General features: G+C 41.7%; 1 protein-coding gene across 16 annotated transcripts in view; it reads left to right on the forward strand.

Annotated features, from left to right (window-relative positions):
• KIAA1217 (KIAA1217 ortholog) overlaps window positions 1–19,153 on the forward strand; it is a 365,874-nt gene that overhangs the window by 171,344 nt on the left and 175,377 nt on the right. For 5 of the 16 annotated variants that reach the window (XM_055805069.1, XM_055805075.1, XM_055805077.1 and 2 more), the window contains one exon: window positions 17,458–17,744. In XM_055805069.1, coding sequence (XP_055661044.1) covers window positions 17,458–17,744 — 287 coding nt within the window. Of the gene's footprint in view, window positions 1–12,092; window positions 12,419–17,457; window positions 17,745–19,153 lie in introns of those variants that run through there. The other 11 variants (XR_008747372.1, XM_055805078.1, XM_055805080.1 and 8 more) reach the window with 6 other exon arrangements.

The raw sequence follows: 19,153 nt of genomic DNA on the forward strand, positions 1-19,153 counted from the left end.
TAGTGTGGAGTTAATGAGGGAGAAAAGATGATCTCAGCCTCCTTAAGCTGTATAGATCCCTTGTTCAAAAGGTTTAATAATGTTCTGACACTTGGTGGTAGCCAGAGCTTCGGATGCTGAAGCCATGTAAGATTTACCCTGCATTGTCCACCACCTCTGTGGAATAGCTGAAGCACTGCAAATTCATTCTCTAGCTTCCACTACACTAACTTTCCTGTGTAGACAAATGTTTAAGGCCATTTTTAGAACAGATGAGATGATACGACTTAACATATTGTATGCCATTCATTCTCTCCCGTATCCTCGTGCCAGGAGGAGATTTTTGTACGATTCTCACTACACAGCAGAGTATTTTGATTAGGTCTGGGGTTGTTATTTTTCTGTTGTAATGTAAGTGCTTCTATTTCTTTTTGTTTAGCACATATGACAAAATGTTACTGTCAGCATTAGGGCTTCTTGTACCTTGTCAAGTGTCAGAGTAGTTGTAGCAGGTCAGACCAGACATCCAGCCCGACAACCTGTCTCAAATGGTGATGGTTACCTAGGGAAGGGTACAGGATCAAGGAAGGTATGTAGTGAATGATTCTGGAATATCCTCCGAGCTCCCAGCAGTATTTGATTAAGAGATTACTTAAAGGAAACAGAGGATTATGTCCTTTTTTTAACAGTGCTCAATGGAATTTTTTTTCCATTAACTTGACGGGTTTTATTTTTTTTTAAATCTTGTATACTCAGCAACTGCAGTGTCCTACAGCAAGAAGTTCCCCAGCTTATCAGCACTTCTACAGTGCTCTGTGAAATTAATATTCAGATCTATGTATTTCTGAATCATTAACCTACTTGTTTCATTTGATGACCCTACAGTCTGTATTGAGAGAGACAATGAACAGTCTTTCCCGATTCAGCTTCTTTCTGTCACTCATGTTTATAGGCGTCAAACAGACATTTGGGTCATCTGTTTTGAGAATGGAGAGTCCTACATAGTTTAGTTGTTCCTTATACAGAAACTGTTCCATAACTTTGATCATCTATGCCACCTTTTTCTTAACGTTTCTATTTCTGCTCTATCTTTTTTGACCTGGAGTTAATTAAAACTGCATGCAATACTAAAAATGTGGGTAGGCTGTGGATTTGTACAGTAGCATAATGATATTGTCTGTTCTTGTTCACTATTCTTTTCCTAGCGTTTTCTAATATCTATTTGGTCTTTTAATCACTAGTCCGCACTGAGGTGAAATTTTCATAAAACACTTATAACCTCAAACTCTCCTTTTGAGTGATAATAGTCTGTTGAAAGTCAATGTGTATCACTTTACATTTATCTACATGGGATTTCATCTGTCACTTTACTGCCTAGTCAGTGAATCTTGTGAAGTCTCTTCTTCGTAATCAGCCCTTGTCTTCACTGAATATTGTAATGTTCTCAGCAAGCTCTGCCACCTCACTTACGCCCTCTTTTTCAGCTCACTAAGGTTGAGAGGGGCCTGGACCAATGCATTCTCTGTGATGCAACTGGTAATCTCCATCCCCTAGGAAATCTGGCTTTTGTTCCAACGGGGTCTTTCCTGTCATTATTCAGTTTTTTATTGAGTGGAGGATCTCCCTTCTTTGTTTCTTTACCAAGGGATATTGCTGCATCCCCTGTGGAAATCTAAGGGAACCGTGTCTGCTGGCTGTCACGTGTCTGTTCTCTCACTGGGTTGGGAAATAAAAATGCAGTTCTTGCTTCTGCTTTCTTTGACCCATATGATCTTGTGTTTCAGGTTCTCTCTGCAACATTAAATTATTAATTTCACAGGACCACATGTGGGTTTTGCTCCTTGCCTAACATGCGGTCCACATGGAACGTGTCATGAGTCCTACTGGGGAGTGGCATACACTACTTTCTGAAGTCAGGGGGAAGTGTTTATGGGTCTTAATTTAGCTCCATCAGCAAAAGAAAATTACAAGCAATAGTGCCTCTGTGGCTGAATTTGTGGTTTATTGAAAACTGTGGCAGAGCCCACAAGATGAGGAGAGAAAACAATGTCTGATTTTAAATTTCAGCTGTTGGCTGCAGCTGCAGTTTTCAGAAAGCTTTTCAGCCTGATTCTTGCCCCATTTTCTTCTACCTTCCTTTTGCTGTAAAAGGAAGCTGAATTGCAACACTGAAGACTCCATGACTTAGTTTTTTTTAGTACAAACAACTTAGACTTTAAATGGCATGGCTTTGAGCATAGGCTTTATCAGATGTACGTTATTTAAGAAGGGGCTGAAGATACAAAAAAGTTTAATTCTTTTTTTAAAAGTCTGAATGTATAGCAACGTATTAGATGTTTTTAAAAAAGTAGACTGTGAATGATTTAAGCTGTCTGCAAGGGCCTGAGTTTTTGTGTTTATTTTTATTGAGATGTCACTCCTTCGACAAACTAATAGCCTCAGAATTCACAGTTACCTATCATGTATTGAATAAAGCTGCTATATTCTTAAAACCTGTGACAACTTCTGCAAGATTAAGGGGAATTAGTTTTCAATCAAATAAAGAATCCCTGTGTCAGGGCAGTCCCATGCTGATGAAGACAGCTTGAGGAACTGAAAACATGCTACCTTTCAGCAGCTGAGGCCTTATTCATGTCTTGGAAACACTCCTGAGATTTGCATGGAGCTATGAAGAAGAGGTATTTAGTGATGATTTCAAAAGTACTACCACAGTCTTAATGTCCGTGACTAAAATAAAGTACAGTGTAAGACAGTGTTGAAAAAGGACTTCATGCTGCCCAGGAGGCCTGGTGTGGCCTTGTCCTTGAGAGGAATATTTCTCAGATTCTTAACTCAGAAGACCACCCGGTCTTTTCCTTGCAGGGTGGAGAAAGCAAACAAATTACCTTCTGTGATGGTGGGGAAAAGAAAGTGATTGATTTTTACTGCCTGTAGCATTTTAGCCCCTAACTGTGGAATTCAGACTGTATTTTCTGGCTGCATTTAGGCACTTCTTTAGGAAACTATTCAGATTTGGTTTAGGTGTTCCAAGTGATGTCAGACTTGTAAAGCACTCTGTCCTAATTTCCATTCTGCAGACCATCTTCTGCACTTAGGTTTACTCCCATAGTCCTGGGTAGAGAATAGCTCTGGATAGAGCTGCTCTACCAGGATCCAGCTATTCTTGATTTGAGCTCTTAGGGCAAGACTCCTTGCAAAAAAGCAGACTAAAAGCACTGAATGAATACTGCTCATGGGTTGTAAACTCATCCTTTGCTTACCCAGTGCCCTCATCCATGGGCATTCCTGTGTTACTCTGTGCTGTGGGAGAGGATTTATAGGAGCTTATAAAACTTAAAATGGAGGCATGTAAGTAAGATTGTTATCTTGTTTCAAAGAGGTTTTGATACTTCTTTCCTTCCAGCACTTTGCCCAGAATTTCTTCCAACTGGTAAAAGGATTTAGATATCATTCCAGCTGAAGTCTTGAAGTACTATCTTTTAATGGCAGATGTAGAGCAAAAAGGCAAAAGAGGGGAAAAAAGTGGGAATTTATCACTGGACCTTGTTATGTTTTATGTTAATTATGAATGATTAAGGCAATAGTATGAAAATCATAAATAAAATTTAATAAATCACAGAATTACACTTCCAGGTGAGTCTTGGAAATCAGAGTATTGGAGTATATGCGTATGCAGTAAAAGCTATGTTACCAGTTAGTATTTAATAACCTTTTCCTTTGGAGTAAAGAAAACCTGTCATTGTCACTACTTTTACTGCCTGTTCCCTATCCTCAGCTATGCTGCGTGTAAAGGCATATGCTATATTATGTGACATACACAGATATCTCAGTGCAGACTTGCAGTTTGTGAAGGGAGGTAACAAATACAGTGTCATTTTGTGTTGTCAGTGGAGAGCTCACCTGTGAGTCATCACGTTCTTTGAAAAGTTTTTGTAGGAAATACAAAACATTTGGAATGAAATTGTCTTGGGTTATGTATTTATTCATGAGAGAGACAGAGGCATTGCCTCTGAATAAGCTTAAACATCGTATGACACCTTTCTGTGCTGACGTTGCTGCTTCTTGCGTTCACCCCAGGCAATTCTGTGTCCTTCTTGGAGCCTGATGAGATGGATCATTGTTACTTCTTCTCCCTTTTTATCTTCTGCAAAAGTGTTGCACAGAAGGAGAAGACCTCCCCTTGTAGGAGAAATCGGGTATGACACCAGAGTCATGTCACTGTGGCTCGCGTGGTGCTTGGACGTTCTGCCCTTGCCAAACCCAAAGCATGCTCTCCCTTTTTGGGAAGAGGTGGCTGTGGCCACGGGCTCCCTGTCCCAGCTGGGAAGTGCACCAGCCTGACACCCCTTTCCCTGGGGGCTCTGTGCTGTTGTGCAGCATCCAGCCACACCAGTGTTTTCAGAGGTAAGCTTAGGTCATGTACTCCTTTATTACTGTTAGTATATTAAGTTCAGAAGAATGGGCTCTGATAATCCTGCTAGCTGTACTGCAAGGAGAAGATGGGAATACTAGAAAGAAAGTGAAGAGAGGCAAAGACTTGTTTTCCAAGGTGAAAACCTGACACTGAGGTATAATGGAAGTCTTCAGGAGCTCAGCTGAGGCAAGTGATTGAGGAGGAGGCTTTGAGATGGCTTTCTCACCAAGCACAGGCCCTACGGCACTGGTGGGTCTGGCAGACAAAGGGGGAGAGTAAGTCCGATCGCTGGAAACTGAAGTTAAGTCAGCTTTATCCTAAGGAAACAGGAGGCAATTCCTTAGCACTGAGGGTGGTTAAACATCAGTCAATTAACTATAACATAGTCTGTGAAATGAGAATGGGGATATTTGCAAAAGCCATGTTAGCCCAGGTGCAGCGAAAAAGCCTGTATTTACGGGGGTGGTTGTTGCAGGGTGGATGGTTCTGGCAGTCCTGATGTGGTTTGCCTGATCCATCAGCTCCATTGCCCACCTTTGTGGGTCTGTGTGCTGAAATGCTCTTAAATAACACACTTGTTGCACTGGCAGCTCAGTATTAAAGACAGTGATTATAATCAACTGTCAAGCTTCAGCTTTTCAGCTGGTAATGTGCAGTGCTCAGGAGGGTTTGCCTCCATGCACATCGGACTAGGTATGTTTTGAGGTGTTTTTCTTTTTCCCATCACTCTTTTTTCATGCCTAAGAGACTGACTGCGCTGGAGAGAGTGACTGGATGTGTGCACCACAGCTCTGAAGTTAGGATAGTTTTGGGGTTTTTTTAAGGTGGATGTCTGATCTGGGAAATTAAAGGCAGAGGAAGGAGCTTTTCTTGGGGTTAAGTCAGCTGGGAGCTTGATGTCCTTCACTTTTTTGTGCTGATCATCAGGGTAGATCTCATCACATGTGTGGTGGGGTTTGAAACAAATGCTAGTGCAGATGCAGCATTGTTCTCCTGAGATCAGTAATGTCTTCTTCACCTCATTTAAGTGTTTGGCCTTTGTGTGAGGACCCCATATCAAATTTAATGACTTGTGATAGATGGGAAGTCAGACAAGATAATCAAATGGTCCCTGTCCCTAAAGCTATGAAATCCTAAATACTGAAGAGTGAATTAATAAGTGTGCATCCCAGCAGAACAGATTGGGCAGGCCTGAGAAAGAACAGGAGCACCGCTGCTGTCAGCTCTGATTGCTTTCTTACTAATCAACTGTCTTAATGATAGCATCAGCATGGTTTGGGAAGGTCAGAGAGGCACTTTTTAAGGAAGGGGCTGTACATACACTGTTGGAGAGGTCATTGATATGTTTACAGGTTGGAAGTCCTACACGAGCCCTCTGCTTTGACGTCTGCCTTCAGGAGCTGGTGCTCTACAAGGAGTAGAAACAAAAGGTTCACAAACCACAACCTGTGTCCATCCATACTGGGTTAGAAATCAGATCCACATGGAAACAAAGCTGTAAGAATTTACTCTAGTTGTCTTTACGTCTTTTCAGACATTCAGATTGCTGTTTGCTGTGTATAGTATTACCTTTGTGGCAAGAGACAGGGAGAAACTAGTAAGAACAATTTAAAATGCCCAGCCCAATAAGTCACAGTGGTGCTGATCTCTCCTGTGATTTTAGTCTGAGTCTTAGAAAAAAATCTAGTTCTTGCCAGTGACACTGTGGAGAAAAGTCAAATATATGCCCAGAGATTAATAAAATGAATAGTGTTCCCAAAAAAGTGACTTTTCAAGAAAGATCATCATCATGAATTGTGTGGATTGGCAACACTGGTACCATTGTGTTAATTTGTAATCATTATTTGCTAATTATTTTACTTAAACCATTCTCCTGTTGATAAGTAAGTAGTTATGGTAATCACAACATAATGTGAACTATTGTATTAATTCAGGACACAGGCTCCATCAAAGTACACTTTGTATTTGCTATTAACTGAAGCAGTCACATGACAATCTTATAAACTCCATGTGTACTTGGTAAGAGATGAAATAAATGATCTCTTATGATTCTTTTAAAGTGTAATTGTACTTTGCAGAGAGCAACTCTCGATGCCTTTGATCACTAAAGCATGCTGCTTCATACATTTACAACCAGATCCTGCAGACATCCATGAAACCAGCAATAGTCAGTGTTTCAGGCATTAAGTCTGTTCTTCTGGCACTGCTAAAAAGTTGGACCAATTTGAATCCAAACCCTCACCAGAGCTCTGTTTGAGTAAAGTCATCCAAAAGGGAACTTATCAAAACCAAAATGCTTTACACCAGGGAGAAATGGAATTTGAATGTAGAGCAGATGGACTTAGAAGTAACCTTCTCCTCTCCCTTTCTTCCACCTCCCTCAGAAACAATTCCCTGCACTTTCCTTCCCACCCACGTATTGCTTTTTATTTGATTAAACTCTAGTGATTGAAATTTCCACGATGTAAGGCACATTTTCCTTTCACAGAGTTATTTGTTTGGTACCTTACAAAAGCAGATGTTCATATTCTCTGTTTCTGTGTTTGCAGGCTGATCTCATTCCTTACCATAGGTGATTCTGTATGGGAAGTGTGATGTGTGAAGGGCTGGCCAGGTTGGCAGGCACAAGGAGGAGCTGCAGCATGTCCAGGGGCTTCAGCTCAAAGTTGGCTGTGCTGGTGGCAATGTACCAATATTAATGTTAGCTTGGTACGGTGGGATGACATCGATGGAGGGGGTGTGTGTGTGTAAAAAGTCTTAAATAAGGTGTTGCATTGGACGAGTCAGAAACATGCATACTGTAATTAAGCACATTTAGCTCTGTTCCATCTTACCTTGAGTGGTGGGAAAGGAAGTCATGTTAAAGTGTATCTAGAGTTAGCTTTGTTGGGATTGTCCCAAATTAGAGGGGGAAATAAATTTATGAGAGAGAAGATTCACCTTTTTATAAACACACACCACCACCACCACCACCCTTGAATGTTAGTACTTCTTTGTGATGACCATAGTCCTTTTTCTCAGTTTGATTTAGGACATGCACAAGTGGTTCACTGCTTTCAGACCTTAACATTTATTTAAAAAATTGGAGGGAGGAGGAAGAGAACAAGAACAAAACTTGGAAAAGAGAAAACCTAACATATTCAACATGATGTAGGTGTCCAGGCGTGAGTTGTGAGCTTGAGAAAAATGTTGTTTGGAGTGAATGAAGGATGGATGCTCTGTTACTTGGAGATGCATAAGGCACTCAACAGCACAGTGCTTGTCAGTGGGAGGTGGGCTGGGACACTGCATCCTGCGTCGTACCTGAGAGCTTGGCAGTGCCAAGTGGCAGGTGATTATAGATGCTCTCCAGAGCTCCATTTGAAATGGAATTGGAAAGATGAATGTATCACCTGAGTATCTCATGTTCAACCTCTTAGTGACTTTTTAATAGTTGTTTTAGTGATTAAGGCTGGTGGTGGCTCTTGGTACCGCTGTCAGTCTCTGAACTTCTCTGAAGAGCTGAAACCTGTAGGTCTGACAGCACACGATGAAATTCTGTTATGGAGATGTGTAGAGAAGCTCATACTCAGTTTTCCTTCTTGCTTCAGCTGGAGTGTTACCATTTCACTCCCTGGACTAATTTTTCCTCACAAGTATGAGAGTTCTTAACAGAACTGGAGTGTATGGAGTATAAATACTGAAACTCTCCACAGATTTTTTAACAGCGAAGGTAATTTCATTATAAATAATCCCAGAGGTTTTATTAGATTGTTTGTCTTTGTAAATCTTAAAATCAAGTTCAGATGTTTTAATCTAACCACTGAATAGTTTAACCACTATCCTTGCCTTAGAAATAGGACCCAGTTCATTAAAATCCCTTGCTAAGCAGATGAGACCAAATGATCATAAAGCCCCCCTCTACATCTTAAAAATCTGCAGATCCTTGTTGTACAGTACCAAATCAGTAGACAATTAATTTTAAAATAGTGTAAACCTCTTTTCCCCTAAGATCTACTTGCATGGATTTGTGTTGATAGAACTCGGAGATTTTTTTCATTTTGCTTGTACAAGCTAGCAGCTAATATTGTATCATCTTTGGTGATACACTATCTGAACATAGTTCTTTAGTTTTAGGAGTGAGTCTATTTTAAGCATTGAGAGACCACGCCAAGGATTGCAGTGAACTTGCTGAGCACAAACGAGAATAGACGTGCTCAAATGAATTGCAGCACTGAAGCTGCTCTTTGCTGGCCAAGGCGGAAATCAGTTTCACCACCCTCAGTGTTGTTTTTCCATAGTTTGTTAAAGTTACTTTCTCTATTTCAAATCTGACCAGACCTGGTGGAGCATCCTCTTGATGCTCCCCTCCTCCAAGGCAGGCCCAGGTGATCGCTGCCTGTGTAATGGCTTGGAGAGGTGCTGCAGTGTGACCCGCCAGAGTGTTTGTAATTCCTCCCAGACTTCTGCCTCACCCCGCCAGGTCTAATATTTGTATCTGGACTATAGCAGGGTAGTGTCGGGTTGGTTCCTGCGTAGAGCATTCATGATGTTTTTCTCAGTGGCTGCATGGTTTCACATGGACATTGAGACAGATCTTTAATTATGGGATGCTGCTTCTGATTTAACTATTAATAATTAACTTCCCAATTTTTTAGTTGTGAGTAATTGCTAGATCATGGAGTCATTGTTTTATATTATAAATTTGACTAATTAAATGCAGCCAGCATTTGTTAATTGTTCCTTTTATGCACATGCTAAACCCAGAAGTGTTTAAGTCGCTCTGGGACATTAATTTTAAACACAATTAAAACAGCATATCCTGTTAGCAATTATTCTCTGTGCATTGTTTTGATATTGATGGGTCCAGATCTGAGCACAGTAATTAAAAGGAACCACTGTTATTGTTGATCCCACAGATAAACAAATGCTGATTGCGTGCTATGAACTGGTTAATCAAGTTTATTTAACTTGTCCTTAGTGATTCATCCCAGTGACTATGCTGGGGAGTACTTTATTTGAGCCTAATAGCATAATGGTTCTGGCTGCCTCCAGTTTCTCAGCTGCTAAAGGAGTTTCACTAATCCTTTTAAATAGACATAGGTGACATCTTAAGGAATAGCATTACTACTTACATTCATTAAATCCAGTTTGGGACCCAAGGACTTCTCCCTTAAAGAGAGGACGTGTTTTGAGACCTTGCTGTCCCAATTGTTCCCTGTCCAAAGCAGCAGCAGAGATGATTATGTTTCTTGTGAGGCTGGGTGGGGCTCTTTTGTTTATTTTGATTTTGATGGTACATGTTTAGTCTCACCTTTTGCCAGTGCTCTTTAAAACTGTTCAAAAGACTGCTTCTGCAGCCACAGAAGTTCTGCTAAGGGGATACCCACTTTTCAAGTCACACGTCTGCAACCAAATAAGCAGTCTCTCTTGGATGATCTCTGCATTTTGGGGGTCCATGTTGCTCAGACCGTTTAGTAGCATCAGCAATATCATTTACTGTCAGTCTCAGCAGTGGGAGCATCCTGGTGTGGCCATTAAAGCAAAAATTTCAGACTAGGTTAGCACCATCCCGAGGGGCACCTTCTGCTCAGTGGGACCCATCAGTGGGGAAGTTGAGAGACCAACTCTCTGACTTGTGCTCTTTGCTGTGGAAACTAAATGGTGCTGGCTAAAATTAAATATATTTTAATTTTAATGAAGTTGGATATTTTTTTCTCCTTAAACTAATTTTCTAGTTTTTTTCCCCCAACGTGGATGGAGATAAAGCCTCCTAAGGGGCTAGAGTGCATTGATTTTGATCTTATAAGGCTCTTGGTACAAACTGTACTGATTTTTAGAGCTAACCCTTTTTTTGGTATAAGGCTGCAAAAGCATCTTCCTTTTAAGCATTTGTAGGCGAGTATGTTTTGTGCTTTCCACTGTTATTTCAGGGTAAGGTCTTTTTAAATGCCTTTAGTTTCCCAACTCTTAGTTTCTGAGCCCTGTGCATAGCAAATGTCTTGGTACAGCTTTCATCTTGCTACTCCAGGCAATTGCATTGGCTTTGTTTTCCAATCAAGGGTTTCAGAGTTATTTTCTATTGCAGTTGGTGATGTTCAGTGATCACTATTCCTGTAAGAGCCCCCTTCTCCTTCCAGCTGGCTGTGAATATAAGTTGCAAGAGGCTCATCGCGCTTGTCCAGACTCTGGAAGACCTCAATCTTAAAGGCACATTCCTCCATATTGCAAAAGGCAACATCAGATAAGCGTGATGGCTGGCCATCACTTCTCCTCCTAAAATAGTCCCCAATCAGAATGAGCAGGAGTAACCCAAGGCCAGTAAAAACACTCCTATAAATACAATGTGTATCACACTGTTTTCTTTACATTGCAGGGCAACTATAGGAGTATTCTGTTGGGAGCACTGTACTGCAGACCTTAAATAGTGCTGCTAATGTTTAGATTGTATTTTCATCTCTTCTCTGTTTTCCATGCCAGGTTTCTGGGACCTTTGCCAGGTTCCAAGACCATATAGAATGAATTGTTAAAAAGGAAAATAAATATTTCTTAAGTGCTGGAGAATATGTATGTCTGATCTAATGAACAATAATTTTGTTCATTTATCAATTGTTAATTGTAATATACTCAAATGGCTTTCTTGCCTGGAAAGGGGAGGATTGGGGCATGAGGAGAGTGATCCTCCTTGAGCTTCTGTACTGAATTTATGTATACACAAAACATTTCTGCATTCAATAATCCAAACAGACGGGATGACATTTCTGCCAGATAGAGATGTAGAAGGAACCATAAGGGAATTTTCCTAGCCTGTGTGGACTGGGTGGTTGAGAGGTCATTGCAAGCAATTTAGCTGATGTTATATTGAAGTCAAGAGTTGAAGGAAGCTTGGAAGGCCAGATTATGCTAGGTTTGTTTAAAAAGACATCCAAGATGCTAACTGTTATCTGGCGTTGCAGTACAAGGTCGATTTAAATGAGAAATTGCGTATTTCTATTGATATCTCAATTATGCTTTGTTCTTGACTTAATTCAGAAGTTGTCAGTGGATAAACTTTCCGGTCTCGAGGCTGTAACTCAACACTGAGTTTGTTCTACCATCTCTGGCTCTGCGCTATGATTTCGATAGACGAATTTGGTCTGATATTCTCCACTAAATCAACACATGTGGCATCTGCTGCAGTCTGTGGGATTTGATCTCATCCTTCTCAGCTGCGTTATTTTTTGCCTCGCAGCCCGGTGGATCTGCTGGTTCCCATGCAGGCTTCCGGCCTCCGACCCGCCAAGAGAGAATTAGTTTTGGGTTTCTGTACGCTTTGCTACTGAGGCTTCAAAATCCCTCTTAACCCAAGTCCCTGCTTACATATTGCTACCATTCATTTGTATTGGCTTCAGTAAAGTTGAATTCCTGTATCTTGATTTTTCCCTAATTCGTTCTCTGAGCAGCTTGAAAGAATTCAACAGAAAACAAAACCTCAAAGCGCTTATATAATGAATTACTTTTAAACGAGACGCTAAAACAGACAGAGGAGCATTTATCAGGAATGTTTGTGGGCTTGGTGGTTACGAGCTTAAAAAAATATTCTGTGGAAAGCCTTTTGTCCCATGACAGAGATTTAAAAGGCTGCGGATTCGGATTCCAGCAGAGACTCAGGCCTGTAATCACGTTTGAAATGTTCCCTTTCATAAGGCTGCGCGGCTGCCGCGGGAAGCGGCCCGGCTAGGGGCTGCCTGCAGCGGAGCCCATCACCTGTTGGGGCCCAGGGCGCGGGGGCGCGTCCGCCCGCTGCCCACCGCCCACCGCCCGCCGCCCACTGCCGCGGCAGCAGCCCGGGGCCGGCCCGGCGGGCATGCGGGGCGCCGCGGGGGGCTCGCCGCGGGAGGGGAGAGCTGCCTTTCTCCTCCCCGAGGCTGGCGCTGACAGCCCGGGCGCAGCGGCTTCCAAGTTGGAGAGGGGAGCCTGTGCGGTAGGCAGGGACAATGGAGGAAAATGAAAGCCAGAAACTTGAGCTGTGCATGGCTTGCTCCACAGACAGCAGGCAGATGAAGGGTAAGTAAGGGAGTCGGGCGAAGATGGAGTCACATTTAAACGTGCCCTCGCTGCCGCTTTTTAGAACTGGAGGCAGAGTGCATGGGGGAGAAAAGCATGTCTTTCTCGTGCTAATGGCTCTGCAGTTTTCCCTACTGCTCCGACTCGGTGAGGCTAACTTTCTCCTCAGAGAGATCCCTGCCGACCCTTTGGAGCAGGGAGCGTGCTGCATTGCTGTCACGGTTTGCAGGACGCTGCCTGGCGCGGAGGGTGCAGCTCCCGCGAGGGGGCCCGAAATCATGGCACGTTCCCTTTAAATGCGCTGCGTGCCTCGCCTAGGGCAGAGAGATAGCACTTCTTTCGTAAAAGTAGGTCTGGGCTCATCTTTTCCTCGGGGTGGCTTTTAGAAGAGGGAGATTCACGGCAGATTGTCACAGGGTTAGTTGACTTTGTGTGAAATCGGTGGGTTTGTTTTGGAGCAAAGCCAAGAAATTGCAAGCGTGGTTTTCACGGCGGGTCAGCTGTGGTGCGTTGCTCGATGTATTTTGCCTAAAAGTGAAGGAAAACTTTCCTGGGGAATTCTTCGTGGGCTATTCCACGTGGTGCATAACGTTCAGGTAGCATGGCAAACACCTAATCTAATCTCTGTCTGTTATGGTATTTGTGGAGCACCTGTGAACATTCCCGGTTCGTGTGTATTGTATTCCTCCTCATAGGCACCTCAAAAGAAGTTGTGTTACTGTGCTGCTGTGAAAGAAATAGCGCATGGTCGGGTACATGTGGTTTTTTTTAAAAAAAAAAAAAAGACACAAGTTTGCAAGTATGTAATACCAGAAAGTAGTTAATAGAGAGCTTGGGAGGAAAAAATACTCTTCTTGGCAGTTCATTAATTGCCTGGTGCCCTTCTAAATATTTTTTAAAGTTAAAAGACTGGAAAGTGCAAGTCACGTGCATCTGTGTCTGTATATATTTATGTGTAGTGGGATGGAAATCTTCACTTAAAGGATGTGTCAGAATAGGAGAAAAAAACACCTTCAGTAACATACTTCTGTACAAATCGTATGAAGCTGCCTGAAAACATGTGGAGCTAGAAAAACAGAGGTCTGACTGGATCAATCCTATGATTCCCCAAAACTTTGAATGCTCATAACCAAATGCAGTAGTTTTGGCCCATATCCAGAATTTACGTTTGAAAGTTCCTTGGAAAGAGAGCAAATTGTAAAGACAGTAGAGGAAATTAGAAAGATTCCAAATAATCTCAAACCTATTGCTAGCATAAATATAATGGAGGTGAGTTTGACTCACACTGTAAAAATTGTAGTCTTTTTTTAAACACTTAAGTATTGCATGTGGTTTGCTTTAAGGCTCAGTTTCATAGCACCAATACGGTTCAGGTCCATACTTGTACTTTTCTGAAATTATTCTGAAAATGTTCCTCTCTCATGTCACCTCGGTTGCAAACCAAGACTATTAAAATCTTCACATTTAAAATAATGAAGCAAAGTGACTTTCCTGAGCTTTGTATACTTCATGGAGGGTGTGACTTAGAACTGCGTACCACGGTGTGTTGAAGGACTTTTTTATCTTTTTTTTCTTTTCCTTTTTTTTCCCTTTTTTACTTTTTATTTTTTAATTTCTAGCTTAATAGCAATTAATCCTTCATGATAATCTTCCTGATAATCCTGGGCACACTGTTCTACACTGCAGACCTGGGCCTTTCCTGTAGTTATATCCACTGTAGTAATGGGTGATGTTAAGAAATCTTGAAATTTGTTTTCAGATTGGAGAAGCAACTCAAGTGTCAGGGTTACTCAAGACTTTGGATAGCCCAAGTCCTCCCCTGTCAATCAGCTAGTTTTCCTTTTTGTTGCCCTCTAGACTTGCTACTTTGTTGAACAGAAAGACCTTCAGCTTTTAGCTTCTGGATATGCGGGAAGGAGAAAGGGAGAAAAGCTTATCGTGCACCTCTGTGTTTTCCGTTGGCTTCTCTTGACTCCTTTTCCAAGGAGGGTACTTGCATAATTTATCCTTTTGCTACTCTTCACTCTCTTCTGGGAACCACCACATGATCCTTCACACATTTCACAGTTATCTGTGGGGGTTGATTTTTAGGCCTATTAACTTCACTTGGAAGATACGGGAACTTTGCCCACGCTGTTATTGAGCAACTCCAGTATCCAGAAAAGCTCCCTCCATTTCTCCTCCCTGTAGCAGTGGCCCACACAGCAGCTGTGGAGCTTATGTGCCGTGAGCTACACAGGGGGGATTTCACTGTCCCGCTTTCAACCTTGCCATCAAAGTCATTTATCGCTAGCTAGGAAGTGGCTAGGGAAGATTTTTTTCAGCAATTACTAGGGGAAAGACCCATACTCAAACATGACAGCGAGTGTGGTTTGCAAAGAAAGTCACGTGCTGCTGTGTGCTGTAATGCTGCGGGATCCTGCTAAATGCCCAGGTCAGCTCGATGGCAAGACTAGCAATTAGTTCGCATAGTTTACATTCCTTTCTTTTCACTGGTATTTATACAGTATTTTCCAAATAGATGAAAGAAAAATAAGATAATTTGTAATCTTTCTAATATAGAATGAGAAAAGAATGTTATTTTTGATTCCTTCTCAAGGTTTCACCCAATAACAATTAGTGGTATATGCCTCTTTATGTTCCAAATAATGAACTTTTTTCTTAAACTATTGAAATGACCGAAGTGCAGAGTAGGGAGAGGTGTTGCATGAGAATATTTAGGACCCAAAATACACATTCATGAGCTCTTCGTTGTGTTTGCCAGTGTAGGTTTACCTGCCTTCTTGAGGAAGTGCCTGCCACCAATTCAGTGATTGAAAATGCTGCTGTGACCATACTTTAAGGGTTTATACCAAATTGCTGCACTCAGTCACCCACGCTCATGCTGACTGCCTCGATCTCCAAGGAAATCCCTTATTTATGTCTGCCGCCTTTGTTCCAGCAGCCTCAGGAATATAACCTCCGGGCTCTCAGTGCAACAAATTAAAGATGGTAAATTTCAGCCAGCCCTATTCCACCTCTTTTTTTCCTCCCATGTAAAATCCATTGAAATGACCGTGAAGCTTTCAGAAACCATTTTGACTGAGTGTATCTGGAGTAGCCACACTTAAATTATTGCCAGCAAAACTCCTTTTTGCCACTTTTCTCAAACAAGCTGAGTGCACCTGGTGGTTGGTGCTCTGAATTTTCAGTCATCAGTGAGGCTGGATGTTTTTTAATTGGGTTGTGTTTGGAAAAGTTGAGTGTGTGTGTGTACATGTGAGGCTGCTGCTCTGAAGGTTTAACCATGACTGTGCTTCTAAGAAGGTCTTGGAAGGTGCTGTGGAGATCAGAGATGGCGTTTTGAATCTGTGTGAGAATCTGCGTAAAACTTCCCTGTGAACCAAACCTGTTTCCAAAGCCCTGCCTGGATCTGTGCTTATCAAAGCATGGTGCCACCTGCAGCCTGGGCTCCTGGGGCTGGTTCTGCTTTTGGGACGGGGTTCCCTGAATGCAAATGGGAGGGGGTTGTTGGTAAATTGGAGTCCTTTAAGCATTACAGGGAGCTTACAGAAACATGCAAAGCCTTTGAGGCGCTTTCAGGGCTCTGTCCTGTGAAACCCAAGGGAATTGGTTCTCCCTGTGAATTGTTGCGACATCACACTGGCAGCGTCTCCACCGACGGGGGATTTACTTTACTACCAGGGCTTGATGTTACATGGGACTTGGCAGGCAATGGTCAGTGCACACCAGAAAGCTGAAAAATCCTCAGCACAAAATCCTGAGGCAAGTGGCAGGCAGGGTGTCAAACTGAGGGATTGAACCATAAAAAGAAGCGAGTAGGTGCCTGTTTCCAAACAGCAGTGCCGTATAAATGGCAGCTCACGGGGGAGACGGTCGCTGGTGGTATAAAGGGCTCCGAGGTGAAAAGTGTCTGCTGGAGAGGAGTAGAGACGTATTAAAAATCCATAGAGGAAGGAGTTTCCAGCTCCTGGGGAGGTGCTGTAAAGGGTTAATGCTCACAGGGGCGGGTGGGGCTGCCCAAAGATGAGGAAGGCTGCATCAGGCTCGGAGGGGCCTTTTCAGTGCTTCTGGGTTTTGGTGGTTTTTTTTTTTTTCCCCTTTGCTGACAAGAGAGGGAGGGATTTTTCAAAGGTATTAGGTAACAAGGCTCCAGACCACACTTTTTCATGCACCAGAGGGTTCGTATTACACAGTTACCTGAAGATAAGCCAGCACTTACATACCCTCCGTGTCTGCCTATCTCTTTACAAATGTTATCGTGGTCTTTGGCCTTAAAGTAGATTTTAAAGTTGTAAAATTTATCTGACTGGGGTTTTTTTTCTTTTTATATCATGCAAAACTTGGTTTTATTCTGTTTCTTAAGAAACGGTTTATTGAAAAAGTGATGTAGTATTTTCCAGCCCGCTGTCCTGAGACATATAAAATCCAAGGGAGATCCATGAAATTTAAAACCAGACCACAGTCAGAAATCAGGAAAAAAAGCCTCCAAAACCCTCTTACTGTTTCATAGGTGTTTCAGAGCATGTTGAAAACACACTGGAAAAAGATTAAGGATTACAAATCTGCTTTGTCCAAGGAATTTTATCAGTTGCTATCCTTAAGGATACTAGTTACCTAGATACTAGGGCTATTAAGTGTACTGGAGCCTATTGAAGAAACCCATTTCTTCTGTGTAAAGCGTCCTGTAGATTTTAAAGGTCAGGGAGTAAGGGCCCTGTCAGATCTTCTTTTCAAGTTGCGTAGTGGTAAAGATGAAATAAAAGGGACATCTGCTTCAATGATACTCACTTTTCTGTGAGGCAATGCTGGAGTTGTGTGTTAAAAGTATGTAAGTACTGTGCATAGCTTATATAAGTGATTATTTCCAGGCCACTTCTTACAACGTGTATATGACTAATGATGCAGAACATGCCATTGAACACTACCATACTTTTAAGAGAATCTAGCTTTTATTTCGATTATTTTCTTTTTCTTATTAATGTGAATGTTGGGATTAAGTTCTTATAATACACTGGGATTTGTTTTTTTTTTTTCAGACCAGGCAAAAACCAGTTTGCATGTAACATCACTAGATGATGCAGAATGTCTCCGATCTAAAGAGCTCCTTTCGACCCTGAACAGTCACACTTCCTCTAATTCAAAGTCCACCCGCAACATCCCTCGAAGACATACAGTAGGTGGGCCTCGCAGTTCCAAAGAAATATTGGGAATGCAAACCTCGGAAATGGATAGGAAGAGAGAGGCTTTTCTTGAGCATCTGAAACAGAAATATCCCCACCATGCTACAGCAATAATGGGACACCAGGAGAGACTGAGAGATCAGGTATGAAAGTCAAATTCATATCTTGCTTTTTGTTAAACGGACCTTATAACTCCTACAAAACTGGGTGTTACCTCATTACAAAAGGTGAGAATGTAACAAAGCATGAAACAATTTTTTTTTTTGATGCAGCCTAAGATTTAGTTACTCCCTTGAAATTCAAAGAAACAATAATAAAAATGAAACTATTCAATATTACCTTAGAATTGTTTGTTGAAACTGACATTTTTTAAGAGCTTTTCATTTTCTTAGAGTATTCACAGAGAAGGGGGTGAAGGTGAGACTCTTGATCTTAGTATATGGGTCTCTATCTACTTTTCACAGCTGAAGGGAAAATACGGAACAGCTGTTAATTTCTGTTACACTTTCCATATTAGTGCCACTGCCCAGAAGAAAAGAAAATATCTGTGGAGTGTTTCTGTGTGCCTAAGATGGCTTTGTTACCCTTTAATTTGCTTTCTTTTATATTTTTGAGTCTTTTAATACAAACAGAATGGACTTACCCACAGGTATCTGCCTCTTCCAAGCTGTTTTGACATCCACATTGGTCTTGTCAGCAGTGTACCTTAAGGTGGTTTGCTTTTCACCTGCCTCCAATTGCTTTTCAGCAGCAAAAAGTATGTGTAGGGTCAGAGGAGATGAGACATGCTGATGTATTTCTAAGAGCAGGTGGAGGCTGCTGACACTTCAACCTTCTCAATTCAAGGAATGCCATGCAAGGATCCTTTCACAGCCTAACTCTGAGCTCTGGTTTTGGGTGCAGTATTAGAGTTTAATATGTTCAGCTTTACAGACAATCTACCTTCTATTCCATAATTCATTTTTTTTAATCAACCAGCAGAATTTAGAGTTCAGGCTCAAAAATCTTATGCCCATTACTCTCAATTTAACAAATGATTGACAGCAAACCTTTTATAAAAGGTTTTTTTTCTCAATGTTTTATAGGTATTTCAGCACTAACAGTAAATTAATTGTAAGTAAGGAATAAAACAAGTTGGAAAAATATTGTGCTCTGTTATGGCAGTTCTTACTGAACTCCCAGCCTCTTTTGAAGCCTTCCGAACCTTTGGAGATCAGACCATTGTTACAGGTTGGAAAGACACTAATTTGGTAACTTCCCCCCTACAACTTTTGACAAGGTCTCTAAAGATCCCAGGTGCTATCAGTCACCTCAGCACACAAATGCTAGAATCCATGCGTATCCAGCTAAAATAGCTGCAAGACTTCAGCTCTAATGAAGATGATCTATTCCTTATTTTGAAACAGCTTTCCTCCTTTCCTTTGAAAGTCTTGATTTTTATTTTTTTTTCCCCACTTATCTCTTCCATGAACTTTAGTGACTGTGTGGAATGTGCTGGGTGGTGGATAAAGATAGCATACAAATTAAATAAAGGGGGTGGCAGGGGGGTGAA

This window comes from Falco peregrinus, chromosome 5, assembly GCF_023634155.1.
Source record: "Falco peregrinus isolate bFalPer1 chromosome 5, bFalPer1.pri, whole genome shotgun sequence".
Classification (NCBI taxonomy): domain Eukaryota; kingdom Metazoa; phylum Chordata; class Aves; order Falconiformes; family Falconidae; genus Falco; species Falco peregrinus.